Genomic DNA, 16,721 nt, shown 5'->3' on the forward strand with positions numbered 1-16,721 from the left:
GGACTCCGGCCAGCCACCCGTCACCCTCCTATCCAGCTCTGACCTCTGCCCTGTGCTTTGTAAAACCTCCTTCCCTCGGAGGTCATCTCCCTGCGTGGGCTGAGTGTACAATCTAATTCCATCTGGGGTCTCGAAAGGACAGCCGGAGGGGAAAGACGCAGTGGTTCGAAGACACTGGCTTCCAAAGAGCCAGGACAGAGGGTTCCACGGACGGAGACTCCTTCGTTCTTGGCGTTGCTTTGAGGCGCCCTCCCTCCCAGCCCCTACCTTCTTTGGTGAGCTGGGCAAAGTGCTTCTCTAGGTCAGACACCCCCTGCCTCTGCAGGTAGCTGTGAAACTGGAACCAGGTGACCGTCTGTTCTTCGGGGAGCCCGGCTCCGGGGAGCAACCCACCACAGCTGACCACCTGCTCCAGGAGCCTTCGGCATGCTGGCGAAACAGGAGAAGGCCGTGAGGATAGACGGGGCCCCCGTGGAGCTCCGCCGCCGGGCGTGGCTGGGGCAGTTTAAAGGCCTTCTAAAGGCCGCATGCGGACGGGTGTCCCTCACTGTGCCTCCTGTGCCCAAGAGAAGGAGCATGCTGTGGCTGGGGTCCGCAAGCCCCACGTGTAGACATTCTTGGGGTGCACTCCATGCCCGAGGCTGGGGACTGGGAGTATTCAGGCCAACTAGCAGCCAGATGCTGGCTGGAGCTTCCAGAGGCCCTGGAAGGGAGGACGGCTGTCAGCTGTCAACAGAGAAAGATGCTCTGCTTTCTGAGGAAGGGTCCAGCCAACACTTCAAGACACCTTTATCCTGCCGACCTTTCTAGAAGCGTTCTTTCCTAACCCCTTTAAGGTTCTGGTGGAAGCCGTGCGGTCTATCCCCAGACAGATGTGCCAAAAGGCTAACGTTTGCAACTTCAGGGCTTCGCAGACCCCTTCCTGTCCCGGGAAGAGGCGGTGACGTGTAGCTGAGAAGCACCCTCCCTCTGGTGCCATGAAGACAGAGACAAAGACAGGGCTAGAATGAGGCCCTGGGGCGGGAGGGGGTACCTATTTCCAGTTGTCCCGGGTATTTCCCTCGGACTCTGTGCAGAAACGTCTTCTTGAGTTGGTTCAGCAGCGTCGTGCCGGAACAGGACAGGACCCTGCCGGGCTCGGTGCACCCTCTCCACAGCTTGAGGCACCCCTTCCTCCGTGTGGCCTGGGGGACAACTGAAAGCCCGGGTCAGGACCCGACTGACGGGAAGGCCGAGCAACCGGGTGGCCCCGGGATTTCCTTCCGCTGAGGCCTGAGAGGTCAGGGGCGACAGGGTTTCATGCAGCTTTCCTTCCCGCATCGCAGCCTGACACGCCAAGGACCAGCGGCTTCGGCCGTGGATGCCTTCCCTGGGCCCGTACCGCGGTCCTCGCAGCTAGGACGGCTGCTGCCACCAGCCTCTCCTCACGGGCAAGGGGAGGCTCCGTGGGGGGCAGAGGCAGAGCGGGGGTCACAGCTGTTTCTGGGAGTGCGTGCCGTGTGCCTTGAACGCGTCCTGGCGATTACCTCACGGAACAACACTACCCAGTGGCCTCCTCTTTAGACAGGTGGGGAAGCTGAGGCCCAGAGAGGTGAGTCATTTGCCCAGAGCCGCACAGCCCACCGAACTAACTCCAAGGCCATGTGGCCTCCCTCCCGCGCCCCACAGCGTTTACGTCTGAGTACAGCCCCACCACCACCCCAGCTCGTACCCTCTGGGCGCCAGTGAGCTTTGGGCATCAGGATGGGAGACGAGGCTCCCCTGCCCTCCAGAGCCCATCGCTTCGTGCCATCCACACGGGAGCAGCCCGTGGGCAGCGGGCGGTTACTTACTTTCTTCAATGGATGCTGCCTTGCTGACCTTCTCAAAATCCAGCACCGAGAGCATCTCCAGAACCTGCTTTTGCTGCACGGCTTCTTCCAGAAGGCATTCCTGGACCATCCTCGACAGGTTAGGAGAGGCAAGTTTCTGGGAAGCAACCCACGATGCTCCAGGTTAGCACAAACATGCCCTCTGAGGCCGGCAATCACGACTGCGGCCCCCACCTGCCTCCCCCCAGCTTTTCTGTGCCGGTGGTAGCTCTCTGACTCCCGTCTGGGGGTTCCTGCTTCTCCAAGGTGGCCGAGATGATGGGATGCAGGCTGCGGCTTCTGGGGGCTTCCTCTGCTACCAGAAAGGGCCAGCCTGCCTGAAAGTGAAGCCAGCCAACGCAGGAAAGCAGAGCTGAGAGAGACCCAGTTATGATGTTTTTTGAAATCCTGGATCCACCTGGGCCTGAAGCCTACCCCAGGGCCTTTGAGTTCCATGAGCCAAAAAGTTCCCTTTGGTTGAGCCAGTTTGGATCGGAGCTCTGGCCGCTGCTGCGGAAAGAACCACAGCCGCTGCTTTGGGCTCAGCACTTGGACTTTCAGGAGAGCCACGTGACCTTTCACCCAGGCCTGGACCTTCCACAGAGGAGCCTCCCCAGTCTCACTGGCTCTCTTCCTTGCACCATGCTCCCCACCACCGGCAAGATCAGATCTTCGCAGAGAGGACTCCCGCCCCCTAGCCCGGCTTCCCGGCAGGCCGCCCCGCCCCCCACATCCCGTGGCCACACCTGCAGCAGAGTTTTGCAGACGTGGAGGTGGACGGTGAGCAACATGTCCAGCTCCGGGGTGCCGGCCGTCAGCTCCCGAGGTGACGCTGTCCGTGGTGGCAGCGGGGGCGGGCTCCTGTCCTTTCTGAGTTGGATTGAGAAGAACTGGGTGACTGTGCCAGTTAGCGGCTCAGCTCCCTCCTCGGGTAGAGGAGACCCTCCCTCCCTGGGGAGCTCCGATCAGGGAGGCCCGCCCCAGGGCCCAGGCAGATAGAGTTACACCAAGGAGAAAACCAAGAGAAAAGAAAAAGCAGCAAAAGCCGTCAACGAGGGGTGGCACGGGCCCTGGAGACTGGGGTGGGGGGTGTGGGGGGCCACCTCCGGGATGTGTGATCTGAAGGCAGAAGGCTGCGGTTCAGGCTAATCCTTATCTCTGTGACTCTGGACGGGCCTGCCCCCCTGGCCTCAGCGTGCTCATCTGTGAAGTGGGGACAGACACACCCAGCTCCGGGCAGTGAGGGGTCAGGGCAAGCCTGCCAGCAAGCATCGCACCCGGCACCACGTTGGCCTCGTGGTGGAGGCCGAGCCCGAGGCCTGAGGAAGGGCGGACGCAACACTGGGATGCTGGGTGGGATCATGAGAGGAGAAGACGAAATGTACTGTATGTCCTGTCTGGTGCTGCTGAGATTCGGGTACAGGAGCCGGGCGTGAGCAGGGCAGGTGGGGGTGGAAGGTTGCACAGAAGAGGGAGCCCATGTCCCTGCTGCCCGTTTGGTAGAGGACAGAGGTCCTACTGTGTCCCTTGTTATTTTGTAAGAGAAGAACCCAGCCAGGCCATTGCCCGCAGCTCAGGACCGTGCTGGGGGGTGGTCGTGCACTCAGTGGTCAGCACGCCCCTGCTCTGTGCTCAGCGGCAGGCATGCAGGGGTGGGGGGCGCAGCAAAGGAACAGAGTAAGTACCAGTCGGGACCAGGGCGATGGGAGGCTGAGGCTGCAGGGGCCGACAGGAAGCGCGGAACTGAGGCCCGTCGCCAGGGTCGGTGCTGGGAGGGGAGGGCGCCTACCTGGGACCCTGGCAGCCCCCACACAGGGACAGCTCCTGCGGGGCGAGGTCAGCATTGAGGAAGGCGAAGCTCTCCAGAATGCACTCCATCAGGCTCTCGGAAGAGGCGTGCTCCTGGCGGGCGCCACGGGGCTGTGGACAGAGCGGCAGGACCTTAGGCCACAGACCGTCACCACCGGGTCCGGGTCATGAGCACTGCCCCTCGGAGCCCAAGTGCAACCCCCCACATCAAGGATGGGCACAGGGCTGTGGAATCCCCCGAGGCCCCTCCCGAGTAGCCTGGTAGGTACGGCTCCAAAGCCCGAGGGACACAGACCTGAAAAGCCTCTCCTGGGCTCACAGACACCCACAGGGACCGGGCGAGAGACAGGAGTGAGCGGGCAAGTGATTGCGGGGGGGAGCCCGAGAACATGTGTTCCCCCCCCCCCCCTCTGCTCCAGCTGACACCTGCTGCTTGGGAATGTGGGGCCAGGCTGTTCACTTTTCTCAGAAAAGCTGGAAACCTAGATTTTTGTGGGAACCTGCTAGTTTCTGAACATTGACAGCTAATCCCAAATTACTGTAAAAATAGGGTGTGAGTCAGGCTCAAAGGGAGGCTCAAAGGCTGCCCGGTGAGCTTCTAGATTTCAGGGTCTCTTCTCCCAGGGAGATGTGGAAGGAGAGGATGGTTGAGGCACCCGAGTGCTGGTGCCACAGGGCCTGCCACTGGTTGAGTCCCCCAAAGGCAGATCCCTTCCTCCGGATCTAGAAATCCACTGCTGGAGATTATGGTCTCCCCTCCATTCAGGGCAGGACCCCAGGGCTTGCTCGGTCCCCATCCCTGGCATGCCCAGGCCATGTCCCACACGAAGCCACCCAAGGCACAGCCTGAGCAGATACCACCTTGAGAAGCAGAACTAGGCTCCTAAGAGTTGAGCCCGCGGAGAAAACCTTGTTACTCTCTTGTTAGAGAAGAACAATGGCTAGTTGCGGATCTTTCCTCCAGCAAAAAAAAAAAAAAAAAAAAAGTACGTTGGTGTATATATGTGCGCACACACACACACTCACACACACACACCAGTTCTCGTTATTCCAGGTGGTACCAAACCATTGCTCCTAAGAGAAATGCAGAGACCACTAGCCTCCGGTCACATCTTTATCAACCCATCAGTACAGAACCTCGTTTCATGTGTACTTCTGTTTAAAGACACCTTATTTATTTAAAAAAAAATTTTTTTTAATGTTTATTCTTGAGAGACAGAGTGTGAGCAGGGGAGGGGCAGAGAGAGAGGGAGACACAGAATCAGAAGCAGGCTCCAGGCTCTGAGCTGTCAGCACAGAGCCTGATGCGGGGCTCGAACCCACGGACCACTAGGTCATGACCTGAGCCAAAGTCAGACGCCTGACTGAGCCACCCAAGGGCCCCAAAGACACCTTATTTAATTTACACTGACAATTCGTTCACACTGAACTCACACCTGGACGAGGCTTATGTAACATGGATTTTGTGAGTGAGGCCCTGCACAGCCTTCCTGGGCTCAGGAGCACTGGATAGCACTTCACGCGGTCGGGCCCATCCAACAGCTTGAAATCAAAAGAGAGGGCAAAAACGTGAAACACGCGGCACAAACTAGACGGCAGAAAGGACACGCGTCTGGACCAGGGCTGCGAGAAGAAGGCAGAGTGTGTGAACCCTCTGTGTGTGAACAAGTGAACCCCTGGTGCAGCCCCAGCCAGGCACGTGCATGGCAGGCAACTCTGCACGTGCCCGCAGATGACCGTGAGCGCATCACAAGTACTGATTTTGGAGTTTCAGGTAAGCTTTACAGCAAGTAGATGAATGAGAAACACACAGGATCCATGAATGGTGAGGACCGACTACGTGTATACACACACACACACACACACATTATACACATACACATCAAACTAAAAACTATGGAATACGATCGCCTATGCTCATTTAAACCCGTCTGGTACAAGAAGAAAAGTACATCAAATAAAAACCCCTTGCCCCCCGCGGGCCGCCCCCCCAGGCGGCCGCAGTCGGCTCAGGTCATGATCTCACTGGTGGTGAGTTCGAGCCCTGCGTCGGGCTCTGTGCTGACAGCTCAGAGCCTGGAGCCTGCTTCAGATTCTGTGTCGTCTTCTCTCTCTGCCCCCCACTCGCACTCTGTCTCTCTCTCTCTCAAAAATAATAAAACATTTTTTTTAATTTTTTAAATAAAAAAATAAAAGTATGGCCTTACTGCAATATTATTTTAACGCTTTTATGTAAAGGAGGTATGATTTTTCAAAATACAGCCATGTGACAGAAGCTGCATGTTGCAGCCTCAAATCATTCCACAGAGAAAGGCTGTTAAGAAATACAAAAGAAGTGACTTTTTTTTTTTCTTGAAATTCTCCGGCAGCTCCTTTTCAAAAGAAGGTAGCAGTGATAAACAACTTTGTTTTGAAGTTCAGTTTTTAAAGATACAAAGTGAAACTTTCTGTCACTGGTGCTGATCGTTGGGGGTGGGTGTGAGGACAAAACAACCGAAACCAATTTTTGAAGAGAGCAGTTAAAACCATTCCACCGCCAGTGTGGCCTACACAAGAGAGCGGTTTCAGCAAGTAACTGATGCTTAAGTCGGTGCCACTGTTGCACATTTTGTTGTCCATACATTTAAAATGATGTAATAGGGACGCCTGGGCAGCTCAGTCGGTTAAGCGTCCGACTTCGGCTCAGATCATGATCTCACAGTCTGTGGGTTCGAGCCCCGCGTTGGGCTCTGTGCTGACAGAGAGTTAGAAAGTTAGAAAGGTTAGAAAGGAGTCTAACCCCCTCCTTTCCAGCCCCTGAGGCCACTTTGCTGCTTGTCACATCCTCCAGGCTCTACACCTTCCTGTCCCAAGGCCTTGTAGAATGACTGTGCTCTCTGTCAGAGCCTGGAGCTGCTTGGGATTCTGTGTCTCCCTCTCTCTCTGACCCTCCCCCATTCATGCTCTGTCTCTCTCTGTCTCAAAAATGAATAAACATTCAAAAATTTTTTTTAATAAAATTATGTAATCAGAAAAATCGAATAAATCTGCCCAGGCCAGCACTATTGAGAGCCACCCGAGGGCAGCTCTTGCCACGGGCCCTGTCGAGGAACAAGCTCAGAGTAGGGTGTGTGGCTGCTCGCGGCCTCTTGTGGCACCAGCTCTGACCCTAGACACGCCCCGGGTCTGGGAATTGAACGCCCAACCTCAGCCCCGCCTGCCTGGGCCAGAAGATGCCAGAGGGGGCCAGGTTCTCTGGCCAGACGGGGAGCAGGTTTTCTACCCCGGTCCCCGACTTCCACTTCTAATCGTCCTCCCGGCCAGTGAAGGCCATTGTTATCCCCACTGGTCAGATGAACAGACTGAGGCCCAGAGAGGAGACGTTGCCCAGCTGGGTCACAGGGGAACGAGGCCAGGATGCCGGCCCAGGCTGGCTGCCCCCAGAGTCTGCTCCCGGTCGTCAGGCGCTAGTAAAGCGGGGCTGCTGGCCCTCCAGGAAGAAACCCACCTTCAGCCGGTCCCTGCAGCCGAGAACCTGGTACTCCAGCTCCCGGAGCTGGGGCTGGGCAGTATCCATGGACCTCAGTAAATCCAGAACCTCTTGCAGCGGCCTCTCGAGGGTCACCCCAGGCCCATCCGCTCCGTCCGCGGCTTCTCCTTCGTCATCGTCTTTCTGGCTACCCGGGACTGTATGGTTGTGGAATGGGGAGCCCCGTGGCAGGCTGGGGGCCTCTATTCCCAAATTCCTCCAGCCAGGCTGCTCCACAAACGAGCCTCCCGCCAGGTGGGCCATCTCCGGCAGGAGGCCCAGGGATCGGGGGTCCTCCTGGGCCTCCTCTTCGATGGAGGTGTTGGGGCCAATGGCCACAGGCAGGAGCCCCACGTCTGAGGTGGATGCTGATGTGCTGGTCTCAGTGTCTCGGGGGTCCTCAGAGCTGAAAGAGTCCATCTCGGGCAGCTCCTGACTCCGGCTCCGCAGGCCGGACCCCCGAAGGTCGCTGTCGGACAGGTAGCCGAGGATGGGAGGGGCCTTTGGCCCACCCAGCAGCAAAGCCTGCTGCGCTGGCCGCTGCAGGACAGACTGGGGAGGGGGACACAGGACCAGCCTGACTGCCACACCAGGGACTTCCTGCCACCCCAGTGGGGCTTCCCTCCATAAAGACTTGCCCTGCACACACACACATTGTCAACGTGACTGGGGTCCACCAAGGTGATCGGCGAACTGGAGGTGTTGACGGGCCCCTGCAGCCCCATCCCCCCTCTAACCCCCTCCTTTCCAGCCCCTGAGGCCATTTTGCTGCTTGTCACATCCTCCAGGCTCTACACCTTCCTGTCCCAAGGCCTTTTAGAATGACTGTGCTCTCTTTCTGGAGCATTCTTCCCATATGTCTTTGTGGTCATGCTCTTGGCCCCTCAGGTCCTTACTCAAATGGCACCTTTTCTGGGGACCTAGCCCTGGATGCCCTGTTTTAAATAGCAACTCCCAGTTTGCCCCAGAAGTCCCCTCTCCCTCCATGGTCTGTGTTCCCGTGGTCCTTAGGCCCTTGATCAGCCGGCGCTCCCTGAGGACACTGTCCCCACCTGGCCTAGAACAGAGCCTGGCACAAAGTTGTGAATGAGCGAACAGCTGACACCAAGCTCGCCCCGCTCTGCGGCACCCCCTCCCTTCCCCTTACCAGGCAGACCAATAATAATGTCTGATGTTCCAAAGCACCATCTGTTTTTATCAGGTGTTCTTTGAAAGCCTTCTCGTTCATTAACTCACTTAATCCTTGCAAAACCTCACCAGAGTGGTGCCGTTATTTTCAGTTCTCTGATATAGAAACTGAAGGCCAGAGAGGTTGGGTGACTTGCCCAAGGTCACACAGCAGGTGAGAGGCATAAATAGCATTTGAACCCAGCCGTTCCGGCTGCAGAAGCCAGACTCTGGACCACATATGATTTCTTTGACTGTAATATGCTGGGCACACCATGGCCGGAATACGGAAGAGGTTGACAACAGTAGCTGGTGCTAAGGAAGGGGCCCAGATCCCCGGAGGTCACAGGAAAGAGATGTTTTACCAGACACTATGTCAAGGTATTACCTACTGGAAACATACATTCAATTTAATTTTGAAACAAATAAACTATGGCTGGGGTGGTAGCACCATACAGAGAACCCCATTCCAGGCTTCCAGGAGAACCAGCCAGGCCTCGAACCAAGTCCAGAGGCCCCCAGAATGGAGGACTGACAGGAAGGAAAACAGGACAGAACACCACCCAGGATGATCCCCAAACCAGGGAGCACGAGTCCAAAGGGGGACCGGAAGTGCCAGGCTGCCGATCCCAGCCCCACGTGCCGGCCCCGGGGGAGTCACGCCCACCCACGATCCTGGGGTGCCCACAGCATCCCTGCCCTGGTGAGGCTCACTCACCAGGTAGTACCTCTCTCGGAAGCTGGGCGTGCTTGGGGGTGTCCAGTTGTACAAGGAGCCCTTTCTGCTGCCCATGGAGAACTTGCCCGTAGGGCTGGGCGACACCAGGAAGCTCTCGGTGTCAAACGGGCTGGAGGAGAGAACAGAAGGCCGGGGTGTCGTCAGTGCCTGGGAGAACGCGGCAGCACAGAGAAGACCTCGGGGGACTTCAGAGGAAATGGAGGTTCGGGAGGGGCCTGGCCTTGCCTGGGGTCACAGTCACAGCACCTAGAGATTCTAGGTGCACATTCTCAACCCCCTTCGGAACATCTCACCACCCTGAGGGCCCTTAGCCACATGGCAAGGGGCAGTGACTGGCCACCAGACATGTGAATGACACCCCCTTCAGAGGGCCCCTCAAGCAGCTGAGCGGAGGCACAGTGGACACTCCGTTCTGCCATTTCCTGGATAAACAACGTCACCATCCCTCTCATCCCGATCTGTAACAGGGGTGCCATTATTTACGGAAGGACCTCTGTCGGTCATGGTCACACGTAAGGCTGAGAAGCCAAGATGAGTGTGTGAAATACAGGGGAGCTGGGGCTCCAGCCTGGCCCTCACCCAGCCTGCCCTGGGAGCCAGTAGGTCTGGGAAACCTCCCTGCCGCACGGACACCGGCTCGCTCTCCTTTGCACAAAGGCCTGGCTCCTGCTCTGTGGGTTCTAGACGCTTCAGGCCAGCAGGACGCCTGCGTCCTTGGATTGGCCCAGCCTCGCATCGGATGGTGCTGGGCCGCCCGCGACCCTATAGACTTGAGGGCCTTCCCTGGAAAGAATAGTGTGCAGCCCCCACTGGACGGATGAGGACACTGAGGCCGGGGGTTCACCCGGCTCACTGGGAAGAAAGCGGCCTCTAGTGGCCCCAGGCCGGATGGAGAGACTGGGCAGAGCAAGCCCCAGCCCCTTAGCTCCTGCTGCACCTGCCTCAGGGAATAAAGAGAATTCTCTCGAAACGCGAGGTTTCATTTGGGGCAAAAGAGCCCTACTGGCAGAAAAACAGAGCCTTTGGAGACCAGCAGCATTCACTGAACGGCCCAAGAAGGTGACGAGTCGGCCGCCCCAGATGGGCACTGCCCCTTGCCACCTGCGATGCCCGATGGAGAGCCCCCGACCCGGGAAGGACGTGTTTTCGTGAGCGTCCCCATCCGTGGGGTCTGGGGTCCACGGGGGCCTGGTGGACGTCAGGGGCCAGCGGGGAATGAGGTGGTGGGAGCAGTTGAGGAGAGCCCTCCTGGGGAGGGGCAAGGCTCCTCCCTGGAACCCAGCCCAGGAGGTCACCGGAAAGGGTCCTGGCCAGCATAGGCGGTTCGTTGAAGGAAGGGAATTAAGACTCAGAGGGGGCGGGGGCAGGGAGGGTGGGCAGAGGCTCCAGCCTGGCCGTGGGGCCCAGTGAGGGCGGGAATGCCCACAAGTGGATGCTAGGGTGTGGTCAGGCCACCGGAGGAGCCAGCGAGGCCCTCTTCCTTCTGCTCTGGGTGGGAGTCCCCTCTAGGTGGGAGTTTGGGGCCAGCCTCGGGGAGGGACATCGGGGCCTGGGGAGGAGGCCGGCCCCCTACTCACTTCCACAGCACCTCCAGCTGTAGCTTGATGGTGCCCAGCTCTGTGATGTCCACCACGATCACCTGCGGCCTGGTCGTGAAGAAGTCCGTGATGTCGCAGGTCACTGTGCCCACGGCCAGTGAACTCAGGCCCCTCAGCTCTGTCACCTGAGGGGGTGGGAGTTGTGGATGACGCCTGGGCCCAGCCTCCGGGCACCCTGTCCCCGCCCCTGTGCCTCACCCACCTTGATCTCGAAGTTCTCGTGCAGCGTGGGGATGAAAACCTTCTCCTCCTCCTCCCAGGTCTGGCTGTCGTCAGACTCGATCCGGCCCTTCAGCTTCCAGCGCTGGCGGCCCAGGCGCATGAGCACCTGTGGGCCGGAGAAGGGGTGGGTCAGCAGCCCCAGGGAGCCCCTCCCCTGCGCCACCTGCCTGGAGGCCCTCCCTGCTAGCTGGGAGGGGATGGGGACAAAGCCCAGCTGGGACCCTGGTTCTCAGCAGCTCCCGCCCCCCAAAGGCCTTATGGGAAGTCCTGAGGACTGACGCCCGGGTGGCCATACCTCGTACTGGTCTCCGGGACAGAGGCGTGCATAGCCCACGAAGCCTAGAACAGAGACAGGCTAATCTCCTCTCCGCCCTGCTCTGCCCCTGCCCCTGCCCCACGGACCACAGGTCCTCCCTGGGGGATCCCCTGCCCACGTGTGGGTATCACCTTCAGGGAGGGATAAATCGTCATGACGGACGGCGGACAGGCCCGGGCCCTCATGTCCACCTCAGGGGATGGGACTTGGCTGAGGTCACAAGTCACGTGAGTGGAAACCCAAAGTTTTCCTGGACCCCTGGGACCCTGACCAAACCCCCAACCTCAGCAGAAGTCCCAGGACCCCCAAGACGGCCTGACGCCCCCCCCCCACCCCCCACCAAACTGGCTTCTGCCCACCGACTCTCGTCTCTGTTACCTTTCATCCTGATGTGGAACTCTCCCAGGTGAACCTCCAGGGCCCCCTCGATAAGCCACATGTCCTGCAAAGCCCCACACAAGGCGGCTCACGGCCGGCCCCTGGGCCCGGTGAGGTGGGGGAAGGGGGGCCCACGGATCCTGCCAGCCAGAGGCCCCGGGGAGCAGATAGCAATGGTCCTCGGGGTCCAGCCCCCCCCAACACACACACACGTAGCCCTCTGCACCCCTCACTGCCCCCCACCTCGGTGCACTCCTGCAGGCTGCGGCCCAGCTCCTGCAGGCTCTCCCGGGAGGCGCGGCTGGGCGGGCACCTGGAGAAGGCCCTCTGCATGTTGGAGGCCCCGTCGCGCAGGCGGCACTGGATGCAGTAGCCCTCGTAGAGTTCGTCCACCTGCGGGGGCGCACAGGCTGGTGGGCGCGGGGGGCCCCAGTCCTGCCTGCCACTCTCACCTTTGGGAGAGGCCATGCTGCCCTGGGTCCCTTGCCCCGGAGAGTGTGAGCCCCCGGTGGCAGGGGTCACATCGCTCATCCACTCCTGTGCCCAGCGCCCGGTGGATGCCTGCACACGAACCGGCTGGGCGAAGGCATCGCTTCCCCTCTCCCTGCCCCACTTTTGGGCTGCAAAACAGGGGAGGTGGGTTTGTGATATCCTGCCCAGCCAGGGGGCCACCAGTGAGAACATGGAAGAGTTGGTGGGTAAAAGCTTGAAGGGCTTGCTGTGTGGCCTTGGGCCTGTCTCTGTCCCTCTCTGGGCCTGTACTCTCCCATCTCTGCAGTGGGGTGGTTGGACTCAGCCTCTCACCCTGTGAGCTGGAGCATGAATGCGGTCTTTTAAACCCCACAATCCTGGGGAGCCCAGCCACCCCCTGACCCACCCCTCCCCCCCTGCCCCGCCTCAGGGCCCAACTCTTGCACTTCCTGGGCCTCCTCGCCTCGCCCCCCACCCCCACCCCCGCCCGGCAAACCCCAGCCCTGCCCTGTGACATCCAGGAGGCAGGCTGACCTTGCTGATGTGAAACTCCATCTTCCGGATGTGCCTTTCCACAGAGCGCGTTTGCTTCTCCCAGAAAAAGAGAAGGTACTTTGAAAGTAGCCTGGGCCATCCCCTCCCCGGCCCCCACCCCCTGCCCCTTCCTCGGGTCCTAACACGGAACTGGGCTCCCAGCCAGGCCAGCCCCTCGGCATCCTCATGGCTGAGCCCGTTTCCCCATTTTACAACTGGGGAGGAAACCTCCTGTAGGATGGCCTGAGGGACGAAACGCTGGCAATGACATCAGTCCCCATGAGCCCACCTTGCTTACCGCAGACAGAAGGTCTCACCCACCTTGTCCAGGTCGTAATAGAAAGCCTGTGGGGAGGAGAGTGGGGAGAGACAGGTGTCAGAGCTCTGGGTGCTCCTCCACGACCCACGTGGCTACATCCCAGGGGCACCTGAGCTCGGAGGTAGGAAAACCAGCAGCCACTCCCTCCTCTGGGCCCTGCGGTCAGCGGCCCGGTTCCAGGCCATTCCAGGCCGAGGGGGAAGAGTGGAAAACGCATGCGCTTTGGGTGAGGCAGTTCTGGGCCTGGCTCGGTTTCCCAGCCGTGTGTCCCAGGCCAGTTACTCAACGTCTCTGAGCCTCTACCTCCTCATGGAAAATGGAGTGGCCATAGAACACAGCACCTGCCCCGCAGGGTTGCCGTGAAGGGCAAAGGATGAGGTAAGCCCTCAACAAAATGGGGGTCACTGTGATTTGATCGTTTAAGGGGTGATTTCAGCCATGGCCAGAAGAACCGAATGAGGTGGGGGTGGAGGAGGCAGCCAGCGTCCCCCCCACCCCACCCCCGGGGGGGTTCAGGCTTTGGGAAATGCAAATCCAGACTGGTCCAGCCACGCCAGGGGCCAGGGGGCCAGCCGGGCAAATCTCAGTGTAAAGGGCCAGACAATAAAACTTTGGCTTTGGGGGCCGCATGGTCTGAACTCAGCCACAGACCACATGTCAGCGATGGGTGTGGCCCGTGCTGATAAACTTTATTTCCAAACAGCACCTAGCTCGCCCGAGTAGCTAAAATCACTCTATTTGAGCCTGGAGGCGTTTCCACAAGGTTGGAGCTTCATTGGGGAGAAGAAGCAAGACGTGGGGGAGCGGGGAGAGTCGTGACTTCATTCTTCTGACGCTGACCCGAACCTTCCATACGCTTCCGCATGGATGTTTACATGACGATGGGACCAGGGAGGAAACCGTGGAAGGTGAACTACCAGATTGTCCTCGGGGTTGAACAGTGTGGGACACAGAAGACTGAGGGGAGAGCGGCATGAAGCTGGAAGGAGGGAGGGATCAAACCCTCCAGAAGGGTGTCCTTTCCCACGAATGCATTTATGAGAAACGATACATACGCGGTTATGAGAGGAAAACTCCGTGTTAGAAATAAAGAAATGGGGAAGTTCCCGAGCCTTTGGAAAGAAAAGTGTGCAGGAAAAGCCAAGAAGCAGCAGCGCCCAGGGAGGCAAGACCCCACGTCCGTCCGTCAGCCCGCTGCGCGGCCCCAGGGCGGCCACGCCTTCCCTTGCCTCAGTGTGCCCATCTGTGAAATGGGAGTAGCGAAAACGGATGAGCCTTTTTACGGCTGCCCACCTTACAGTTACTTCTGGAGCCAGAGAGTGGAGGTGGGCCCTGCCCGAGACTGTGGACTCCTGAATCGTGAGGCATGGGGCAGGGGGAGGGGGGAGGAGGGAGGGCAGACGCTTCCCAACAGTCCGTGAGGTTAAATTCCTCAGGGTCCAAGTGAAGTGAGTTCATCACAAGACAAAGACGGTCCATTCCTCAGGCCTGAGCTCCGGGACTGAGATTTACACCCGTGATGCGGGCAGGGGCGGGTGAGGGGGACTCCGTCTTTGTACCCCAGGGAGACTGCTCGGGCGGGAAGGGGCAGGGAGAGGTCTCACCAGCCTGGAATTCCTGCGGGTGTCCTTGTGGCGCCCTGACAGGTAATCCAGCTCGGCCTGCTGGGTGCACAGATACTCCCTGCGAGCAGAACGAGGAAGAGGAGTTTGCAAAGTAGCAAAAGAAGAAGAAGAAAAGACACGGCCCGGTGCCCAGGGTTCCGGAGTGGAGGCGGCCCCAGCTGCAGGCTCGGAGAATAGCGGTGGTTCTGGGCCGGCTCAGCGGTCAGAGAGGCGGCGCCATCTCGCCCACCGGAAGCCGGGCCCCAGCTCGCTCAACCTGCAGACCCCACACGCTGGGGGCTGTGTGCCCAGCGCTGTGCAGAATGAGGAACCTCTCCATTAACAGGTGCTATTGTTATTATGCCCATTTTAGAGATGGGCAAACTGACCCTGAAAATTGGCAAATAACTCAAGCGCAGAGTCACAGCAGGGACGAGGCCGAACCCGGGTCTGAAACCAGCAGTGGCCTCCGGAGGCCGCTCTCTTCACCCCAGCCCACAGGGAGGTCAGCGAGAGCCCTCCTCCCTCACGGACGAAGACAGGCCATCCTGCTGTCGGCCTGTGTAGGGCCAAGGACCAGAGAGGGGCTGGAAGACCCATTTCTGGGACGCACAGAGAAAGCTGTGTGGCTGGAGGGGACACTTCACGTTCTTTTCCAGCCAAAGAGCCTTAGACGTGAAGCGTGAGGGAGGTCTGGACTCGGGAGCCACGGTGAGGCCCCATCCTGCTTCATCAGAGTTTACTAGGCCACCCCAGGAAGGTGACTCGCCCTCTCTGGGCCCACTTGCACCACCATCTGCCAGGCCGCAGCTCACTCAGGGGGTGGGCTGCCCAGGAAGAAAGGGGTGCTGTTGAGTGAGCCCAGACCGGTCTCCAACGTGAGGTCCTTACAGGAATCACCAGAGCGGTCCTGGGAGATGCGCCCCTTGAAGACAGGCTCCAGGCACCCGGCCCCAGCTCCCGCTCTGCGCCAGTGCAGGTGGGGGCGTGCGGTGCGCCCCGTGGGTGGCGGATGACAGAGGTCCCCTGGGCTGGCGGTCAGGGCTTGGCGAGGGGGGGAGGTGACCTTTCCCCGGAGCCCAGGGTGGGTGGGGGAGGGCTGCGGACAGAGGGCAGGGTCGGCGGAGCCCCACTCCCTGCTTCCTGGCCGTAGGATCCTGGACGAGCTGTGTCCCCTCTCTGGGACTCAGTTTCCTCTCCGGGAAAAGGTGAGGAAGCTCTCTGATAGCGTTCTTCAGGGATTCAACGGCGAGATGTGTAGAAAGCCCGCAACTGCTGCCGCCGCTGCTGTTGTCACTGCTATTAATTAGTGAGAAACAGAGCAGGATCGCAAGAGGCGGAGGGCGGGACAGGCCTCCCGGGCGGAAGGAACAGGAACGGCGTGCGATTCAGGACACGCGCATGCGCGCTGAACAAGGAACCTGGGGCGCGGCAGCCTCCGCGGACGCTCCCCTGCCCGGGAGCTGCTCAGCAAGGGCCACAGCACAGGTACAGGAGGGTAGATGGGGCATTTGGGGAACCAGTGGAGGCGGGGAGTGAATAATAGAAAAGTCTAGAAAGGTTGAAGGTCAGAAAGGACCCTGAATGCCCCCCCCCCGAGGGTAGTAGGGAGCCATGGGAGAGACTTGAGCAGAGCAGGGGTGGCAGGTGGAGAAGGGGTCGGTGGGGACGGGGCTGGGACAGCGGCAAGGGGGCTGCTGGGAGAGAGGAGGCCCCTGGACTGGGCGTCACGGAGTCTAGGATCCTAGAGGGGCTATGTGGCGGCCCCCCATGTGACTTATTCACGGGGCAACACTGCACTGAAACCACAGTTCTTTCTCAAGCCCTGACCTCTTCCATGAACCTCGGGTTTGTGCCCGAACTACCTCTTTTCATCTCCACTTGGACGATCTCTCTCTCTCTCTCTCTCTCTCTCCTCTCTACCCCCAGTCCCTCCCTCAGTCAATCCTGCCTGCTCCACCTTCAAAACGTATCCTGAAACTGACCCTGTCCCCTGCCCACCCACCCAGCTGCCACCTGGTCAAGTCCACCGTCATCTGCCACCTGGACCCTTGTAGTGACCTTCTTACAGGCCTCCCCGCCCCCTTGCAGCCCGTTTTCCACGTACAGCCAGAGAGTCTTGTTAAAACTGAACTCAGACCACCCCCTTCCCCCCCCCGACCCCCCGCGCAGACCCCAGCTCACCCAGAGTGAACACTAAGTGCTC

The 16,721-nt window shown here is 59.6% G+C and overlaps 1 protein-coding gene across 5 annotated transcripts in view; it reads right to left on the bottom strand.

Moving 5' to 3' along the window:
- Positions 1–16,721, bottom strand: part of RIPOR3 (RIPOR family member 3) — a 74,093-nt gene that overhangs the window by 4,946 nt on the left and 52,426 nt on the right. For 3 of the 5 annotated variants that reach the window (XM_040459644.1, XM_040459648.1, XM_040459647.1), the window contains 15 exons: positions 14,516–14,594; positions 12,914–12,937; positions 12,593–12,646; positions 11,831–11,980; positions 11,588–11,651; positions 11,189–11,232; positions 10,874–10,999; positions 10,651–10,796; positions 9,053–9,182; positions 7,147–7,719; positions 3,640–3,770; positions 2,597–2,720; positions 1,833–1,968; positions 1,034–1,195; positions 268–429 (listed from right to left, as the gene is read on the bottom strand). In XM_040459644.1, coding sequence (XP_040315578.1) covers positions 268–429; positions 1,034–1,195; positions 1,833–1,968; positions 2,597–2,720; positions 3,640–3,770; positions 7,147–7,719; positions 9,053–9,182; positions 10,651–10,796; positions 10,874–10,999; positions 11,189–11,232; positions 11,588–11,651; positions 11,831–11,980; positions 12,593–12,646; positions 12,914–12,937; positions 14,516–14,594 — 2,105 coding nt within the window. Of the gene's footprint in view, positions 1–267; positions 430–537; positions 923–1,033; positions 1,196–1,832; positions 1,969–2,596; positions 2,721–3,639; positions 3,771–7,146; positions 7,720–9,052; positions 9,183–10,650; positions 10,797–10,873; positions 11,000–11,188; positions 11,233–11,587; positions 11,652–11,830; positions 11,981–12,592; positions 12,647–12,913; positions 12,938–14,515; positions 14,595–16,721 lie in introns of those variants that run through there. The other 2 variants (XM_040459649.1, XM_040459646.1) reach the window with 2 other exon arrangements.

This window comes from Herpailurus yagouaroundi, unplaced genomic scaffold (genome assembly GCF_014898765.1).
Source record: "Herpailurus yagouaroundi ecotype Mexico unplaced genomic scaffold, PumYag 246, whole genome shotgun sequence".
In the NCBI taxonomy this organism is placed as follows: Eukaryota; Metazoa; Chordata; class Mammalia; order Carnivora; family Felidae; genus Herpailurus; species Herpailurus yagouaroundi.